The following is a 20,949-nucleotide window of genomic DNA, read 5'->3' on the forward strand; positions in this document are numbered from 1 at the left end:
AGATGAGTCACTTACCAACGCACAGGATGTTGAAACAGAATCCTTGAGAAGTGGACTTATTGACCAGCTGGTCCGGGAGACTGTCAAATCCGACATGTCCAGAAAGGGACAAGTTTCGAAGCTCTTCATTCTGGAATTTCAGAGGGAAACGTCTGAGAATTCGGGAACGACGCCAGCCCTGTCACCCCGCGCTGTGGCTGTGGCTGTGACCCTCTCCCCGCATCTCTTCTTGCCATGCGTCGAAAAAGAAGATTCCCTCTAAACCCACATCGTCCTTGCCTTCCGCACAAATGAAGCAACTAAAAATCCCAAAGCCACGCTCTTTCCACAAAATCACACCGACTCCCAAAGCAGACTCTCTCCCAAGGAATCTCACTTCTGCTTCCACGTGTCCTGGTCCAGGGAAATGCACGCTTCTAGGCTGGCAGATAGGCACTACGTGACATAAAAACCCACCATGGTGTTGTTTTTTCCAGAATTCAAGAAAAACTTTCAATTTACTTTCAACCCAGAGTATAAAATAAGAACATTCTTGCAGACACAGAAAGGAACTCTGAGGCCCTCAGAACGGAAGATACATACTTGATACAATTATAAAAATTCTGTGACCACATCAATGCGACACATTTGAGACTCGTCAGCGCTTGACGTCGTCCCGTCTCCGTCATCAGCTCTACAGGCTTCTGGGGCATCTCTGCTTCCCCCTGCAGAGCACCGAGCATGCGCTCCGCACTCACCGGGCCTTCTCCATTTACTGAAGGAGACGGGGGTAAGAGAGTTCTCCTCCACTTAAGAATGTGGGTGATTCATGCTATTTTATAATGGTGCTGACCGCCTCCACGACTCTGAATGCGTCTCGGATGTATTGGGAGGTAATCTGTGAAAATCTCCTTTCCCAAGAAAACAGAGGTGAGCAATGGTCCCTCCATTACAACATCATGGTTACGGAAACTGAAACTAGATATTGATATTTAGATACTGAAACTAATCTAGATATTGAAAGTCCCCTTGGAAACAAGTCTCCTGGTGTTCTTTCTGATTCAGTTACCAATGGTCTCTGTATTCAAAATACTGAAGTCTGAATAAGAAAATGAGCCCCAAAACCCTATTTTTTTAAATAAAAAAGAAGCTTTGCCAAGGACCGTTTCATCGATATTTTTAAAAAGATCGGATTCCATTCTTCTGCGTTACATCATGATGACCGGGATTTCTCTCCATCATCGAGGACTGAGACTCCAATTTCACACCTCTGTGGTCACTACCTAGGCCGAGAAAAAGGCCTCCCTCGATACAGTGACTTTAAAGGAATGTTTCACGAACAATGTAAGGGCTAAGGTCCTTGCCGCTCTAAAATTCGGATTCCGCGAAATACGACTAAAAGCCGGCACACTGCCCAAGTCCCATGGTGGCAGCTGCAGGTTTGAGGTCACTGGGACAGAGCAGATGCCTGGTCTATGAATAGTTTCCTTGAAACCTGCCAACAGCGAATATGAGACTCAAGAGGAGGCACTTATCCTTGAACAGGACGGCATGGGCGACAGCTCCCCGAGCAGCTTGGCAGCAGACCCCACGGGAGGCGGACCTCACGGCACAGAACCCCCGAGCGGGAGGCCCCCACGGGCCGGAGCCCCCCACGGGCAGCAGGCCTGGTCGCTGGCCCGGCCTCCCCACGGCACCACACGGCCCTAATTCTACCACCTGCCCCTTCCTGTTCCAGACCTCAAAGGTTCAGACAGCAGGTATTTTTAGGGTGTTTACCACATCCTCCAAGACTTGGGGGAGGAGGATCTGAAATGAGCCTGGGTTCTATTTAGAACTCTTTCCACCACAGCTGTTAGTGGCTGCTGTGCTCAGGCCGGGAGATGCCACCGCACCAGCCTCCCTCTGAGTTGCATCTCTGACCCGAACCGTCGCGAACGGCCTGGAAGGAGGCAAGGCAGGGAAGAGCCATGACCCTCTGCTGCCCCTCCTCCCCGCCACAACAATTCTTTTCATTTCCGGGGGGAGGGGGGCAGCGGAATGGGCAGTGGGGGGGGGGGATGATTTATTACTGTGGATTCTGCATTGTTGGGTTTTTAGATCAAACAGATACCCACCCATGAGCCAATCCTGGGAGAGAATCAGAATCAGTAATTATAGCTCTCATCCCAGAACCCAACGCAGAGCATCTCATATTCTCACCATTTCCAAAACACGAGAAACCACCCACACACCCACTGAGTATTTTTATACCCACTGGAAACCACATACAAAATGAAGGGTTATAAAACAGTTTGGTCTTGAAATTTTTTTAATTTAAATTTATTTCTTCAGAGTCTTCTGACTCTGGACTATGAAATACGTACATTTCATATTGCCATTTTAAAATTCCATAATTTGAGCCTAATTCTCTGCCCAGTATTAAAGGGACCTGGAGGGTCACTTGTCATCAGTATGTGACAGGAAACAGTGAAGTAGGAAGTTCCTCCTGTGGTTCACGAGCAGGTTTAAAAACTAGAAAGTGCTGCAGGGAAAGCAAGGAGAGGCTCTAAGTCACACACAACAACAGTGAACTGAATTCCTACGTCCCAGAATTTCATGTCACCATGTTCACTGCTTCTTGCCTTCATCTCTCCCCCCAAAGTGTAGGATCTCTTGTGAGCCAATGGGTGCAGTCTCGGGGAATTTCATGTATTAATCATGTCTTTCATCACTACCACATATCTGGAAATGACTCTCAGCTTTCTACCTCTATTACTGAACTTTCTGCCTGAGTTCCAGGTCTGAATCTCTATCAAAGGGACGATTCTCTTGGGTTGTCCCATCAGTACCTCAAACTGATGTTCATGAAACTGAAATCATATTTCTCTAGCCCAAACCCTATTTCTGCTGATGGCACTTACCTATGTTTGAGACCCTGTTGTCCCTTGCACAAATGCCGAAGTGTGATCAAGACCATATCCTCTGCCCCTGTATTCCTACTGACTCGACCACCTCCCGTCTGGTCCCTCCTCTCTCTACTTTGCTGCCAAAGGGATCTCCGAACTCAAAGGCCCCCAATCCAGAGTCCTTGGCCTGCCATCTGAGGACCTCCATGGGCTAATCTCAAATCTCCTACCTAACCCCCCACTTCTCCCCACAGGGCACCTTGTACTGAAGCTCAACCCTGACCCTTACTATTCCCGAGACAGCCCACACCCCTTGCCAACAGAGTTTATTCACACCATTTCCTCCATCTGGGAGACCTGATAGCCAATGTCTACATATCCACACCTTCCAGATCCTGTGGGATGTGATCTCCAGCACTATCTTTATTATTAAATCTCAGAGAGAACTTCAGTAAACACACTCCTTACCAATGCCAGGAAAACAATGATTGGATAACGATGGGTCAGGCCATTTGGTATTCCATGACCACCACCATAACTGCTAACATTCATCAACCATTTCCAATGTTCCAGAAAAGCCTTAATAATGAGCTAGTTAATTTGTCTTAACAATTCTACAAGATAGTTACCATAAGATAGTTATGACCCAAACTCAACTTTAGATGAGAAAACAGAGGCACTTAAGTTTAGTGACTTACCCAAGGTCACACAGCTAGTAAGCCGAGGAGCTGAAATCTGGGCCCAGACGTCAGGGTCTAGACTCTAGAGACCTGGCACTTAGCCATGGTATGGCACAATGACCAACAAGTTCTCAGACAGGCCCAGACGATGCAGTGCTTTCAGCTGCTACCAAAATCCAGTATGTTAAAGTTGCGGGGGGTGGGGGGGTGGTGGACCTCTCTAAAGTCATAATTCTTTGGCAACCATGAGAAATGTAAGTTGAGAATCCGCACTGGCAAAGGAGCTCTGCATGTGTTTTCACTTGTCCTGGCAATGCCAAGGCCAGACTTTGACTTCCGCAGCCACAGCACACGAAGCCGGTGATATAAGGCTTAGTTTTGACCATTCTTTCATGAACGTGCCAACATGGAACCACTAAGTAAGTAACAATAAGACCTTAGTTGACTTAGCCCTGCATTGCTGATCTATCTGTGGGGGATCCGTACTTACATGATTTCTGTGCCCGCTCCATCTTGAAATGGGCTGTGACTAATTCTATGGTATAAAATAATTTAACAACCTCATTTTTCTCTTTTCAGGTCACTTTCACATGGGCACAATTATTCATTTGCTCATTCAAAATACTCACTGCTCAAGGCACTAAGGGACCAGGTGTTTTTCTTGCTACTCACTGATTAGCTCTCTTCCTGCCTGTAAGAGGTTTACCATTTCGGGGCGCCCGTGTGGTTCAGCTGGGTAAGCGATCGACTCTTGATTTCAGCTCGGTCATGACCTCGGGGTCCTGGGATCAGACCCCACATTGAGCCCCGCACTCAGTGGGGAGCCTGCTTGAGGATTCTCTCTCCCTCTGCCCCTCCCCCCACTTGTGCACTCACATGCACTCTCTCTCCCTCAAAAAAGTAAATCTTTCTGAAGATCTACGTAAGATTCCTTAAGATTTACTTATTTGAGGGAGAGAGAGAGAGAGCGCGGTGGGGGTGGGTGAGAGCACAGGGAAGGACAGAGAAATCCAAGCGGACTCTGCGCTCTGCCTGGAGCCCGACTTGGAGCTTGATCTCAGGACCCAAGATCACAACCCCAGATGAAATCAAAAGGCAGACGCTCAACTGACCCAGGCACCCCTAAAATAAATAAATATTAAAAAAAAAAGAGAGATTTACCACTAGCAGTAGAGACAGGACACCATGAATGTAACACCACTAAGGGGTAAAGTGATAAATATCATGACTTTATGGTGGATGTGAGGAGGGAAGTTGCTTTTGGATAGGGAAATTCAAGAACACCTCGTAGAGGCCAATGCTCCCCAACATTCCCAGGGGAACAAGAGTCCCGCTTGTAGAAGCCTCCTAGATAAGAGCCATCTATGCCCAAAGGGTCACTTTATTCTGAATGTATACTCTGAAGTTTATAATCGACAAATTTTTTCAGAAGACGCCTGGCTGACTTCATTATTAAAATAATTATAAAGTAAATTATTTAAGAATGTGTGCCAACACCTACATTCTGAGTGCTGCTTTCAAACAGGGTTCATTTAAAAAAAAAAGAAAGAAAGAAAGAAAAAAAAGGGGGCGCCTGGGTGGCTCAGTGGGTTAAGCTTCTGCCCTCAGCTCAGGTCATGATCTCAGGGTCCTGGGATCGAGTCCCACGTTGGACTCTCTGCTCAGCATGGAGCCTGCTTCCCCCTCTCTCTGCCTGCCTCTCTGCCTACTTGTGATCTCTCTCTCTCTGTCAAATAAATAAATAAAATCTTAAAAAATAAAACAGGGTCCACAGGGGCGCCTGAGTGGCCTAGTCAGTTGGGCTTCTGACCCTTGACTTCAGCTGCAGTCGTGATGGGATCTTTCTCTCCCGCTGCCCCTCCGCCCCTCCATGCACTCAATCTCTCTCTCTCTCTCTCAAAATAAAATAAAAATAAAATAAAAATTCCACAACTCCAAATCTTGCTTAAGCTCCTGGAGCAGGAGGGCAAAGGGCTTGGAGTCAGATGGGCATGGATCTGAATCCCAGCTTCGCTTCCTACTTTTACTCAGTCCGTGACGGAGCACTTGGCAGGGGGGGTTGGGAGGAGTTAAGGAATCAGTAAGTACGAGAGCGCCCAGCACTTAACAGGTCCTCGGAAACCTCGGTTTCCTTCTCTAATTAGCTGGGAGGAAAAGAGGACTGATTTTAAAATTCTAAATGAATGAGCTCTGCCCGTGCGGCTGCACATGCCAGGAGGAGCTGCAGATCAGCAAAACCCTCAGACTCACCAAGAAAGAAAAACCATTAAGGGAAGAACAGAATGAGCAAAAAGTAGAGGAGAGAGAAGATTCTGGCAGGAAGAAAATTCACCCTAAATAAGAAAGTCATTTACAAAGCTGGCGAGGGAAAGCCACAGAATCACATTCCTATTTGCAGGCATCAGCACCGCCCCAGCTGGAACCCATCTGGATCCCCCTCTTCGCTTTCTCCTCTATTTCAATCCAGCCCAGAGGCTCCCGAAACTGGGTGTCCCCGCGTGGGTTCTATTCACCACATTCAAAGTGAAAAGACATCGGATTTTAAGACTGAAGGCTTTAGTGGGTGTGGTCAGGTGATCTCCGGCTGCTGATCTTATCAGCCAGCAGAAGCCAGGGAGTAAGTTACCAAGGTGACTCGTGTTTTACTGTATATTGCAAACAATTAGACTGAATTTTTACCTTTAAAAATAGATATTACCATTTAAACTCAGAAAGATTTCACCCCTTTAAAATGATATTTTTTTAAACTTGAGCAATAACTTTTATGCATTCATTTAGAGAGCTGGAGATTTTGTTGACAAAAAGTGGCAATTACATTCTTCTCAAATCCTCATTTTATAGATAATAAGTTATACTGACCCACGTCAAGGCCTCATCTTTAAATGAAGAGATTTTACCAAGCAGCTTCTAAACAAAGTCTTTGGTTCTAATGCGAATTCTAAGGTTTCCTGAATCTGGAAATCACAGCTGCATAAATCCAATTCTGTCACGTTGCTTGAAGACAGCCAACACAAGGCAAAAAATTTCTGGTTGTATGTTTTCTCTTGCCAAATCAAGGCAGCTCAATTTTTAAATGACCCTTGAAAGCGAGGGTCTATCAGTTATCGTAGGAAACTCCAAACCTAACAGAAATCTGTGTGTATGCCTCTGTTTTCCAGCTTAACTTTTCATTTCTGCGTGACTGTAATAATGACGACAGTTTTTAAAGAGTTCTAAAAAGCTCACCCTTTACAACCGCCCTGCCTAAATACACTTCTTCCTTCACTCTATCTGCCGTCTTCCACACGATCTTTGAAAAGTGGGTTTACAGCCTCAAAAGAAAACAGGAAACGATGCTTCCATGTAAGTAAGTTAATCATCTGTGTTCCAGAAAAAAAGGGCTTTCTTCATGCTTTCATTCACTCCACAAATATTTCCCGGGTACCAGTGTGTGCTGGAGGAGGTGAGGTGAGAAGACCAAGCATCCTGAACGCACGCACCACAGCCCAGCAGGCACATCGATGTTAATCAAATAGTCACAAGTATATCATCACACACGACCCAAAAGCATGGGACACAGGGCAACCGTCCGAACTCGCGTGACCGGCACCAGCCCCAGGACGTCCAAACAGCGCTGGTCGGCAGCACCGTGGGGCAGTCACCGAGCCGAGCCCCCCACGGACGGCTGATGTGCAAGTTTCATGTTAATCAGATGCAAACTTCAAACAGTATTTCTGACCAGCACTGCCGAAGGGAGGAGGTAGAAATGATTAAGACTCAAGTCTTAAGAAAAAGAATGTCCAGGTTTAAGTGAAGCTGAGATAGGACCATAGGACATACGCCCTTTGTTCTCTGTCTTTCCCCCGGAAAGAAGATGCCCGCTTGGGAGAAAAGAGTAGATATGTGTCCCTTCCTCGCTTCAGGGGCTGCCTTGTGTCTGAGGTCCTGCTGGAGTGTGCGGATGGTGCCTCGCTGAAGAACATGCCGTTCCTTACACGAAATCCTGAAATCCTCCACTGAGCACCAGCCCGTACTGGAGAAATCTCGGCCTCACGAAACTGCCAGAGAAGTTTTACCCCAGCACCCAATAGGTCATTTTCGTAAATACACACTCTTATCTAACGACATTTTCGAGAGCACTGAACTCGTTTCATATTCTCTTTTAAAGAAAGAGAAGTTGGTGGGAAGATGGGAAACGCCCTTAGTTCCCAAGCAAAAGGGAAAACTCTGGAATGCGAAACATCTCAAACCGCAACTGTGAAGCCAGCGTGGGGATGTTTTCAAGGCCAGGCATTGCTGGGGTCATTTCCATAATATACAACGTCTGAAGCATCTCATTACCAGTGAGGACTGCGTTCTTTAAGGATGACTTGGAGAACATTTGTGATTCTGCCTGTCATCTATAACATGAGATCCCAAGGTCAGAGCCAAGAAAACCCCCAAGGCAATTGTCTCACACAAGCAGCAGAACAGAGAGAGCCAGGAAGAGGGAACAGCGAGGAGGAAAACCGTAAGAGGAAAGAACTTGAGTGCAGCCCAGCTGGAAACGGGCCTGAGAAGGAGCATCCAAGGGCAGCCCCCCAGCCAGAAAGCCAGGTAGACCAGCTCTGACCGACACACCCAGGGAGCGCACCTCAAAACCACCACCAGGAACCAGAAAAGATCTTGATTCGTATTGAGTAACTGCCCCAGTTTCAAGGGTCATTTCAAAGCAAGGCTCTCCAAAAGACTGCCAGAGAAGGAACAAATTCTGCTTTTCCAGATCCTTGCAAAAATAATGTAGGGTGTTTTCTTTGGGAATGGTAGGACTATAGGGAAATTTTACTTTCTAAGTGTTATATTTCCATAATATTTGAGTTACTGCCAAACAAACACCCCATACCTTTTAAACAGAAAATAAATAAAAGGTTTTAAAGATCAGAAATTGCTATAAAGGATAATAACAACAAATAAATAATAAAAATCCTTTTAAAGGAGGTCATCCTGCAATTCTTATTGTGGCTAATAGATAGGTGATAGGATAAAATATACAAGTAGTTATTTTTTCTAGTAACAGAACCAAATCACATTGAAAGTGATAAAAGTAAGCAGAAAAGCAGAACAGTGCAGTGGAAATTGCTTGACGGGTAAGGTCAGAGGACTCAGGGCAACTCCGCCATGACTGAGCTGTGTGACCCAGGAAGCGGAAGTCAGGGAACTTCCAGCCTCGGTTACGCCAGCTTTAAGATAAAGCACTTCGGGGCACCTGGGTGGCTCAGTGGTTAAAGCCTCTGCCTTCGGCTCAGGTCATGGTCCCAGGGTCCTGGGATCGAGCCCTGCATTGGGCTCTCTACTCAGCAGGGAGCCTCCTTCCACCTCTCTATCTGCCTGTCTCTCTGCCTACTTGTGATCTCTGTCTGTCAAATGAATAAATAAAATCTTTAAAAAAAAAAAAAAAGAGCACTTCACGGGGCATTGCCAGAATTAACATAATTCCCCGTCCTCAGCTTAGCTCACACATTTTTCTCAGATGACTTCTTCCTGCCCCCACTTTAGTGACTTTCCATAGGCTGATGACTGCTTGTCATAACCCGCCTCCCCTCCTCTCCCCTGTGCATCCGTGGCCCAGGCATCGCTAAGCCAACATCTCCTACATGGAGCTCATCTTGTCCACCATCAACTTAAATCTGTCCTTCCTCACTTTTTCTTCTGTCAAATGCAGCATCTACTTGCAGGTATCAGAGAGTCCCCTAGAATAACACTGATCAGCATGCATATCGCTGACCCAGATTAAAAATGTACACAAATTTATACACTTTCACCCTCTTGCAGGGGGACAAAAAAAGCCCACTGTGTAATCATTAACCCCCCTGCTGGCCTCTGAGTTCACCAGTGTGGACTTCTCGAGGACGTGAGGACATCCGTGCCAACCCGGCTTTCCTCCTCTGCACCCAGACGTAATAACCGCCTCCCACACCTTTCTCAGCCAAATCTTTCCCATCCAACCCTTTAACAGACTGAACCCGTCTATCAGCTGATCCACGACTTGAATATTCCCCTCCTCCTAGCACTACCCCATCAAACTTCACCGAAGTGCATGTCCGTGTAACATTTGACACAATCGTGTTCTCCAGCCTCCTCATTCTCAGGTAAGGAGGCAGACAGAGCAGCTGATGGGTGTGCCCTGTAAGGCGGGCCAGGTGGAGATACAGGACCACGGGGAACAGCCAGAGCCCGGGAGCCTGGCCCATCCCTCTCGCCAGCACCCTTGGGGCTGGCTCTGAAGGTGAGACTTCACGGTGGTTGCTGAGTGGAGCCTGACCCCCAAGCCTGGAAGCACACGGGGTTCTAGCTCTCCACCGGTGCCCCCGGCTCCCTACGGCTTCTCTCTGTCCCACCGCCCATCACAGCAACGGCCCACACGGCCTCCAGGGTGAGGGTCGCCCCTCTGACCCAGCAGAAGTGGGCATCTGAAGGGAGCAGAGCCCCTCGCTGCTGCTCACGACCCTGGATCCCAAGGAGGTGGGCTGGGGAGGGGAGGAGGGCGTGAGAGGCAGTGCTGAATTACCAGGAAATCCGACTTTGTACAAAAAATCCAGAAACTGTACAAAATGGAAGCACTTTCTTCTTACAGACAGAATGCGTTTCTCAACGTCCGTGCGAACTCTGAGAGATTCAATCTCCCTGCGTGCCAAGAACTAATGACCAAAAAAGACATTTTCTTAAATTTCCGAAGGCAACTTTCTTTTTTCCCCGAGTCAAAGTGACGAATGCCTGTAACAGCCGAACATCACAAAGTGCTGATCAGCGGAAAGTGGCGTTTGGGAAGGACGAGGCCCACATGTGCATTCCAGACACTCTGGCCGACGCCGCTGCGCTCAGAGAAGAGGTGGGGGAGGGCAGCCACGGGACAAACAGTCAAGAAGTATCTAGAAAGGCGCGGCCCAAGTAGAAACAGATGCTACAGCCGCGCCCTCGCACCCCTGCACATCGCAGAGACGACGGGAAGCCCTTCCTGTGGCCACCTCGGAAAGTCAACGAGAAAGCCACGGAGGAGGGTCCCAGTCATCCGAAAGCCCTCCGGCTCCGCAGCGGGATCCCAAACACCCGGGGTCCGTGGCGAACGTACCACACCTCTCTGGCAGAGGAGAAAACCTCCCAAACGTCTCAGTTACTCATCGGCCCTGCCTGTACGATGTCACGTGGCTTCCACGCACACGTTTTCGGAACAGTGATGAACAGGACGTCAAAGGTTATTAAGGGCCCTGATCAGCTAGAAGTTTCCCCCTCAACTTCTTACGTACGTTTCCATCCCTCAGAGTCACACATCAGTGCCTCAGTTCTTCCCGGCTGAGAAACAGCGCAGCTCGGTTTGTGTGTTTCCCCTTGCCGCGCGCATTCATCAGCGCATCATGAAATCTGGATGAGACGCTTCCTTCCCTCTGCCACCACTCTGTCACCGGATATACATTAGCCACTTCCTTCCCGAAAGATATCGTTTGTTTCTGTCCCTTTCTGCTGGAAGGGGATTTCGGTCATGATAATGACCATGTAACGGGAGTCCCGGGAAAAGAAGAGGAAAAACCCAGACCCGGTCTAAGGCGGTCAGAAACAGAAGCACCAGCGGTGTGTCAGTCCCCACCTGACTACTGAAGGTGGCACATTCGGGCCACACTCAGTCCCTAACCCAGGCTGGTCTAGAACATCTCTGAGTGCGGTGACAGATTTCTAGCCCCTGAGTACTGAGGGGCTGTACCAAAAATGCCCAGAGCCATGGCAAATACATTCCCAGGAAATAAACATAAAATGAACATTTGATATCACTCTGCATGTATTATGAAACAACTCTGGCCAAAATTCTCAAGGCTTCCTAAGAGTTCTACTTCGTCTTAGTCTCAGCCCTGGATGAAACACTACCGGGGTGGCGGAGGGGTTGTTGACATACGTTTGGGGGCATGTATGAATTTCCTATTGCCATGGAACAAATCCTCACGAGCTTGGGGCTTGAAGCAACACTTATTTAGCAGCTGGTGATTGTGAAGGTCAGAAGTCTGGATGGGGCATGGCTGGGTTCTCTGCTCTGGATCTCACAAGGCTAAAATCAAGGCGGTGGCCAAGCTGAGTTTGGATGTGGAAGTTCTGGGGGCAAATTCCACTTCCAAGCTCCTGTGGGTTGTTGTCAGAATTCAAGCCCCTGCAGCTATAGGACTGAGGTCCTCCTCTCCATGCCCACTATCAGCCAGGGATGGACACAAGGGGTCACCCGTAGTTACTAGCCATGTGGCCATCTCCCCTCCAGCCAACAGGGAACCTCTCATATCCCTCTTCACATTTCAAAACTGCTTCAAGAAAGTCCAGTTCCTTTCTGGGACTGAGCAGGTCAGGTCCACCTGGGAAAATCTTCCCATCTTAAGTCAGCCATGCCATAACATAACTTAATCACAGGGGGTGGCGGTCCCACCATATTCCCAAGTTCTGGGTGTTACATGACCCAGCGTGTGTTCACCAGGGAGCTGGGGTAGGGGGCCATTTCAGGGTTCTGTGTTATAACATTCCCTGTTTAACTTTAGGGTATGGTAAGATTAGCATTTACCGAACTCAAAACAAAAGACAAATGCACAGTAAACTAGATCTCCCTCAAGTTACAAAGGCAAGTGAACCACTAACAAAAGTAAACTTCGCAAGTATTTCAGTGCTTCTACATAATAAGAATTCTAGGAAATGCAAAAGCTTTTAAGGAACTTACACCTTATTGGGGGAAAAGTCATTGAGAGAAAACAGAAGACAAGTGCAAAACGTTTGGTGATGAAATACAGGACAAAGGTTACGAAGGTTGGACCGCGGAGACTGACATGGGCCCCAGCAAAAAACTAAGGCTTTCTTAGAGGAGGACCGATCTCGCATGAGATCACGAACTACAGGTCATGATAGGATAAAAATAAGACTCAGACCGTTGCAGGCAAGGAATGGAGAAGGAAGGAGAGAACGAACTAGTCAAGAGAAGCAGCAGGAAAACAAAGAGATCTGAAGGGCATGGAAATCAACGAACTGGAGAACGGAAGAATAATTAAGAGTGAGGGTTTAAGACTTTAAAACTGGCTCACATTTCATTTTACTGGAAATATTCCTGAAAGTATTAGGAAGATAAATACAAACAGTACATAACTGAACTGATGCCCAGGCTCTGCCCCAGGTGCGCAGTGTGGACAGACGAGAGCTGGGAGCCATCACTGAGCAGCCACATCACGGAAGATTTTTCCTTTCCTACCGACCGGGCACTTACGAACGTATCTTCTCACCAGAGCCGGAGACCAACGGATCTAGAGTATAAAACTGCCTTCCAGCCAAGGTTTTAACCCAGATTACAAGCCTGGGCAACCATCCAGATGGTAAACTATTTCACGCAAACTCCCCTTAGAGCATTAAAAAAGCGTATCTTGCAGAGACCCTAACAGACTGACTCCATTAGTTCGGACTGTACTTTCTGCCATTGTAATAAAGCGAAAGCTCTCTTCTTTCTTACTCCGCTCTCTTTCTCAAAAAACAGAACCAAGTAACCACTAAAAAAAAACAAAACAAAAAAACAAAAACAAAAACAAAAAAAAAACCCAAAACTCCCACCAGCAGAACAGACTTAAAGAAGTTAACTCATATTACAGAAGTATCCATCCCGCTGTAAAAAAAAAAAAAAAAAAGAAGTTGGTTTAGGAGTTTTCTCACCCGTCTTGGTGTGCTTATTAGAAAAGCAGACCCAAGGGACTATATTATGAGTTTCCTCTACTCTCAAAAGTTTGCTACTGATGGATCGTTTTGGATGCTGGCTCTCTTGTTCCGATCAGCTAAATGCAAACCAAACCTTCTTTTCACAGGCTGCCCCAGAAGAATGTTCCCACAGTCCCCTCCTCCCTTTCCATTCTCTCTTAAAGAGGCATTTTCATTACCATTACTGTCCTGGTATTTCTGAATAGTAAGTAGGACCCAAGGAGGACGTTACATACAACAATCCCACATAAAATCCCTTTAGCTCTCAAACGCAGGTGATAAACATGTGCAGGAAAAGCAGAGGTTACAGGTTTGTGCCCGTCGTTCCCACAAAGCACAGAGAGGCTGGGTCAGCAGCCCAGACTTCTCTCGGAGAGGGGGTTGGGTTCCACCTCAACGCTCCTAGATTAACAGATTAAGAATTAGATACGTGTATGGGAATGCATTTCAGATGGTCTTGGACAGCATGATTCCAGGGAGGCACTGAGCTGAAATCGAAACCTGAAAAATTGCAGCTTGGCAAGAGGTCCTTGCTATAATTCGTATATTCTGTACAAAACAGAAACTGAGAAAGTTCGGTGGGCCCCGGAGTGAAAGAAAGTCTTAGGCACTCATCCAAGTAGTTAGCTGCCTTTAAACTCTGCCGAAGCCTAATGGTTCATTAGAATAATTATTATTCACATAGTGAAAATGAAAGGCAGCAGGAGGAAAAAGATGGTAATTACACGGGCAAAAACAAGAAAAGCGACGTTGGCCGTTTGGATTTGAGAAAAATCCAAGCCTCAAATCCCTCCCACATAAAGAGGGTCAGGCCATATATCTTACTATAGTCACGGCTACACAGAGTTAAACCCCTTTTGCCACAATTGCACCAACTGTGCGTACTGAGGTCGGCTATTGCCGGGAGTGGGGATTGTGCACTGTGGTAGCGGCAACCACCAGTGCAGGGAAATAAGGCTTGGCATCAACCCCCGGGATCCCTGCTCAAGCCAACTTCCTACACACTCTTCAGCCCGGATATTAATAATTCGGAAGACGGCACGACAGCCGCAAGTCGTCTCGCTACTCACGCGCACGGAACATCAAGGAATACTCACTAATGATTCGTGAACCTCCAGTCCCCAGGGAGAGTAAAGCCCTCATCAGTGGGCTTCGTACTCTGGGATCGAGGTAGGAAAGCGGACTGGTGTCTTTTCTAAGCTGCCTGCAGTACCTGAATAATCAAATACCCAGAGTAGCAAAACCAGGGACGAGGCTCTGCCCCATTTTCTAGCCAGAGAACTAAAAAGGGGAGAGGGAGTAATATTGCCCTTGATTGATCAACCAAGAGGCAGTAACGGAAGACGTCTGTAAAGACGGCAATGCCAAGTGTGTCCAGCAAAAACAGACGAGAGACTGCAAGGCTACACATGTGGTCTACGAGCATTTTTATTTCCCCTCCCACAACCATCACATAAATAATGGTTCACTGGGTACTTCTGTGCCACGCACCATACCTGGACCTTTATAAAACTTCCTCCCTCTGGGCGTCTGGGTGGCTCGGTCAGTTACACGGCCAAGTCTCGCCTTCACCTCAGGCATGACCTCAGGGTCCTGGGATCCAGCCCCGCACCCGGCCTGTGCTGAGCAGGGAGCCTGCTTGCGGGTTCTCTCTCCCTCTCCCCTGCTTCGCTCCTGCCTTAACATGCATGCGCTCTCTCTCAAAAATAAATAAATCTTTAAAAAAAGTAAATCTTTCCACTTAATCCTCATAACACTGTGAAACAGATATTGTTGGCTCCATTTCATAGATGAGAAAAGAAGCCAGAGCTCTATGCAATGGCAGAACCAGTACTGAAACCAGAGATGCCAGGCTCTGAGGCCATCACCACTGACACCTCACGCGGGACACCTGACTCTTTTCAGGCACACCCACCTCTGCACAGAGAATGCCTCCTTCCTCAACGCTACCGTCAAATCCCACTCATCCTTAAAATTCCAGGCAAATCCCATCTTCCTCGTTAAGCCTTGTCTGGTTCCCTGAACACAGGCACCCACGGTCACTGCATCTGGGCCACTCGTCACACCCAGCATCCAGCACCGCCCTTGGCTGTCTGTCCACCGGTCCGGCCGCCTGAAGCCCGCGGGTCCCTTAAGGACGGGACATCTGTCGTACTCCTCTTACTTTGAGCCCTGCTACAAGGTCACACGACTGGGGCTGTAGATTTAAGCTGAATGAGTGCAGAGACTCCGTTCTCACAGGGTTCACAGTCTTCCTCTGGCTCCTCCAGCCACAAAGGAGTGGCAGTTGTTACGGGCCAACGCGTGTTTGCCGGAGGAGAGTTCAAAGGCTCACCGGAGGACGGAGAAGAGAGGCCACGGCTTCAAGTGCTTCAGCGTGGTCTCCCCCCGGTACTTCGAGGCAAGCAACTGCGCCTAGTCTGAGGTCAGGAATCATCAGGGCTCCTGCTCTCCGACATAATGACTCGGCTGAAGTCCAGGTTAGCATTTACAAGCACGTGCGTGGGCGTTTGCTCCTCCCACGTGTATCCGTAGGCGGACGCCGCGCACCACCCTGGCACGTTACACGGACCTGACTCAGCTCCCACCATCGCTTCCGAGGCGTGTACTATTAGGATTATTCCCATTTTACAGCCGAAGCTCACAGACCGAGCTGCTCAGGGTCATGCAGCAAGTCCGGGGGGCCCAAAGCCAGGCAGACGGCCTCCAAGGCACCCGCCACAGCATGAACAAGGCCACGGCCTGAGAGGTGTGTCTCGGCCATCAAGGCACAACCACAGCTTCGCACAAGTGCACTGCACGGCCGAGGTCACCATCTCTCGAGGTCACCACCTCCCGAGGTCATGCGCACAGGCCCCGAGCCACTGTGTGGGGGCACGTAAGGAAAGCAGAGCTCGGGGGAGCATGGGAACAGGGAGCAAGGGGAGGAGGAACCCGAGAAGAGGTGCGTCCCCGCGACCAACTGCCCACACGGATTTCTTTCTTTCTCACACAGAAGGAACCAGGGTAACCGAACGACCACAGACCACGGCCACGCAGACTACAACGCTCACTCGCTCGTCTAAAAAGCAGAAATTACTCTCTGGCAGAGCTGGAAAACCAGTCACAGAGGAAACTCGACCAAGGCTCCCACGGAAGACACGAAGGCCACACGTCGGACTAGAGTACGGGGGCAGCGGGCCGGGCTGATGGCAGCTGCCAGACTACAGCACCGACCGCTCACGTCCCCCGCAGCTGCCCGCACACCGCCGAGGAGCGAAGACAAATACGGCCGTGTTTGCCCTCAAACTTCCCCACGAAGGAGAAGTATTTTCCGTGCCCCTGCCGACCGTGGGCAGGCAACCAGCAAGCCACGTTATCGACTTAATTCTGCTTGAAAACGATGCAGTTTTGGGGACGAGGACATCTCCAGATTCCTCCCGGCACCCTGTCTAGGGGACAGCGAAGACAGGTGTCACCCGCATCTTCACAACCGAAGAGAAAACACGTACCGCTGTACACGCACGCGGCACCACTGTCCACTGTTCCGGAGTTTATGTTACAAACGAAACCTTTAAAGCTCCCAGTGTTGTGGCCCTCGGGGTGACCAGCGCTGCTCACCGTGAAGCTCCCCCTGCGGCAGGCACGGGCGCGCGAGGTCGCTTACGCGGTTTCACTGCTGGGACGTGTCCCCAGACTCCGGCTCTGAAGGCGCTTTACTCGCAACCACCTTCCTTCACGCGAACCTCTCGGCTGCTCACGATCTCGAACAAGTGCTCCGACTACCAGCCGCTGCGGCACCGACACGAAACACCCGCTTTGTCGGCTTTTTCCTAACAATCTGTGAGGCCATCACGAAGGGTTCACGCAGGCCCATGGAAACCGTGTCAGATTTCATCGATTTCAGCAGTAATATTTGTGCAGAGGCCACAAACGGCCAAGCATTCTGAAAATCAAACGTTAGTAAATCTAGAGTTACGTGTCACTGAATACCATTTTCTTCTCCTCCAACAAAACCTGGGAGCTGGCTTTTCCTTGAGCTTTTCCCGCGGCCTAAATTTCTCTCCCACCAAACACGCTTCCTTCCGAAGACCCTCCCAGCCACCTGGGTGGGTCCTGTCGCAGGCAGGTGCACGAGCCGTCCTCCAAGCAAGCAGAGGCACGCGCACTTGTAAAACCTCACTGGCCACTGCGTTCCGAAGCTAAACACCCTCGAAAGCTTCCAGCCCTGTTCCAGGCTGGTCTGCTCTAAATGACACACGCCGCATCTGTCTGGGCTTCGGCTGTGTCGTCTGTAACGCAGACAGGAGAGGAGGGGGCTGGTGAGGAAGGGCACGGGAACAATGTCCACTTCCTAAATTCTGGGGTCCAATCGTCACCACGGGGGGCAGAGGACGAGAGTTGCCGGAGACTGCACGAGCATCGCTCTCCAGCTGCGAACAAAACCTCACTGCAGGGGCACCTGGGTGGCTCAGTGGGTTAAAGCCTCTGCCTTCGGCTCAGGTCATGATCCCAGGGTCCTGGGATGGAGCCCTGCATCGGGCTCTCTGCTCCGCGGGGAGCCTGCTTCCCCCTCTCTCTCCGCCTGCCTCTCTGCCTACTTGTGATCTCTGTCAAATAAATAAATAAAATCTTTAAAAAAACAAAAACAAAACCTCACTGCAGTACTCGGTCACCAAAACAGAAGTAGAACGTCCCGTCCCGAAGCCGACTGTGGAGAAACAGCAGAGGGAGGGAGCTAATGCAAGTCAAAGAGTGGCTTGCTCCGTCCAAGAAGCACGACTTTAGTACAGTTTGGAAACCCCAGAAGCAGCCTGTTTTCTAGCAGAAAGCAGAACAGCTCAGCAGCCTCTGTGGGCCCGGATCAGTGAGACACGGAAGGCTCAGTGCCGGAGAGGCCATCGCTCGACCGCCCCCACACTGGAAGCTGCGGGTTCTAGCCCCGCTGTTCAGCTTCAGACTGGCTCATTGTGTTTATTGGTACGATAATGAGGGAATCACACGCCTGAGACCTTGTGTTAACACGAGTGCTGCAGGTGGAAAATGACTCCGATGGATACGGTTCCAACTCATAGATCCAAACAGGTGTGTTTTACACCTAGGAAGATTTGGGAGATCCATGCCCCCCCCAAAAATGAAGAACTGAATGAGGGAAATACAGATTCATTGTTTCCCCAAAGGGCTAGAAACCAGAGCTTTCTTTCAATGTGTCTAGAACATATCCTTACCGTGTAAAGAAAATATAACACACACCGGTATACTCAATAGCCAGCCCAAGTAACTGAACATTCCCGAAAGCTCTGATGGCTGGAGTACCCTACAGGATGGCTCCCCTGTCTCTCGTGGCCACCACCAGACGCACTCTCCTGGATGGGCATTAAGTCAGTTTCTTGTTCTCCTTTATACTGGTACCTTATACACCGTCCTAGCACAGTCACTAAGAGTCCCAACTTCGAAACGTCCAAGCAGTCACTCTCTTCTACATGCTGCCTGTCAGGAAAGCCAGTGCTCTTCCCCAGAGGGCAAGGAATGGGGAACAGAGACTAGGAGAGTTACTTTAAAATTTTTTTAAAATTTTTTTAATATTTTATTTATTTGACAGAGAGAAATCACAACTAGGCAGAGAGGCAGGCAGGGAGAGAGAAGGGAGGAAGCAGGCTCCCCGCGGAGCAGAGAGCCCGATGTGGGGCTCGATCCCAGGACCCTGGGATCATGACCTGAGCCGAAGGCAGAGGCTTTAACCCACTGAGCCACCCAGGCGCCCCTAGGAGAGTTACTTTAAAGGATCAGTTCTCCAAGCACGGTCAGATGTCCCTGGGACTTCTCCAGGAATCTTTTGGGGGTGTGTAAGTCCTTCCTTTTCTAACCATCTCTCCGGGAGGCTGGATCTTCATGGACTTCAACCAAAACAATTCACTGCATGAGAGTAAATGAAAAGCAGATCTGCAGACCCAGCTGTCTTCTATTAAATCAGAGAATCAAGAGTTGCAAAAATGTAAAACACTGCGTCTCATCTCAGTCAGTTTTTGGTTTGAAATGTAATTACATTTCATAAAACTATAGAATGTGATTATGGTTATTTTTAATAAGTAAGTAAATACTGTTAAAACTTAAAAAAAAATGTAGACTGATGCTGCCACAAAAAGCCCCTGGGAAAGGCTACAGGACATACTTTCTTTTGTGAAGTTCGCCAACTAACCAAGAATGTCTGAACAACAATGTCCCTGTGAGCGCTCTGGGATGGCGGAGACAGCTCTCCAAAGCACAGTTCTGTGCTGTCTTAAGTCCCTGGTTACCTCTAGTCCACGGGAGAGGGGGCACACACGGGCAGCGCCAACAGTAACCCAAGCTGCGTCACATAAGACTTTTACAAGGGCTCACATTTTTTACAAAGAGCGGCTCCGCATAAATGTCCAAGTGCATTGAGGACCTACATTAACGCGGGTTCATACTATCTGCAGCCCAGCTCTGAAACTGTTAGGATGTTCTGCGTCACAAATTAGTGGGTGATGGGGCACCTGGGTGGCTCAGTAGGTTAAGCCTCTGCCTTCAGCTCGGGTCACAACCTCGGGGTCCTGGGATCGAGTCCCACATCGGGCTCTCTGCTTGGCAGGAAGCCTGCTTCCCCCTCTCTCTCTGCCTACTTGTGATCTCTCTCTCTCTCTCTCTCTCTGTCAAATAAATAAATAAAAATATTTAAAAAATAAATAAATAAATTAGTGGGTGACCAGCATCCTAAGCATGAGAGAACAGACTGGGAGGGGAGCTTGGGTTTTCTCCACTGGGAGACTAGAAACCACTGAAGAATTTGCTGACAAAGTCCCAATCCAGAACGCCTCAGTTCTCCTGTCCTTGGATCTGTAGTATAAGCAAAAGTCAGAGGATTTGGCTCCAGTCCTGGGTCTGTGGGCCTGAAGCAGGTCACTTGGTCTCCTGGGTCTTGGCTTCCTTCTCTGTAAAATGGAAGGGCTGGGTGAGATGACTTCTTTGACAATCCTTCCTGCTCAAACACTGTGTGAAAGCCCAAGCAACACAAAGCTGACGTGGGGCTCACTCTGCTGCCACAGCTTCTAGGACAGGGTGCGGCAGAGTGTCCGTGAGCACCACGAGGTACCACGAGCTGTAAACAGTGGACAAGCACCCCAGCTAAGGGGTAATTTCAAGGAGGAAGAGGACAACAGGAGGAGGAAGCCGGAGCGTCCACAAGAGACATCCAGGATGTTTTCCACAGGCTTTAGCTGCTGGGTAGAAGGTACAACCACCAACACTCAAGGGAGAGAACCCAATTCTTTAGGCCTAAATGGGGGAACTGTGTCCGGGTGACGGAAAGAACATGGCCATGGTGAAAAAGTAGAGACCCAAAGCCAGGAGGAGTATTCCTGGGGTTCAAATAAGCCCTACTTCTCTGGAGACCCCAAGAAATACTTCATCCACAAGGGGAGGTAAAAGCGCTATCAGTTCACCCAAACTGTCCGAGGTGAGCACGTAAAGATGCGCACGAAGTCACTGTCCGAGGTGAGCATTTAAGATGCGCACCAAGTCACTGTCCGAGGTGAGCACGTAAAGATGCGCACCAAGTCACTGTCCGAGGTGAGCATTTAAGATGTGCACGAAGTGTACTCACCGCGCAGGGACCCCCCCACCCCCCCACTCCACAGGACGGGCTCACTGCTTTGACCTACAGAACTTGCTAACGTCCGCAC

General features: G+C 49.0%; 1 protein-coding gene across 6 annotated transcripts in view; it reads right to left on the reverse strand.

The window, feature by feature from the left end:
• Positions 1–20,949, reverse strand: part of SEPTIN11 (septin 11) — an 88,511-nt gene that overhangs the window by 44,321 nt on the left and 23,241 nt on the right. For all 6 annotated transcript variants that reach the window (XR_006817402.1, XM_045997522.1, XM_045997518.1 and 3 more), the window contains exon 2: positions 16–130. Coding sequence is in view for 5 of the 6 variants with exons in the window: in XM_045997522.1 (XP_045853478.1) it covers positions 16–130 (115 nt within the window). In the remaining variant the exon portion in view is untranslated. The remainder of the gene's footprint in view (positions 1–15; positions 131–20,949) is intronic.

Source organism: Meles meles, chromosome 2 (genome assembly GCF_922984935.1).
Source record: "Meles meles chromosome 2, mMelMel3.1 paternal haplotype, whole genome shotgun sequence".
Classification (NCBI taxonomy): Eukaryota; Metazoa; Chordata; class Mammalia; order Carnivora; family Mustelidae; genus Meles; species Meles meles.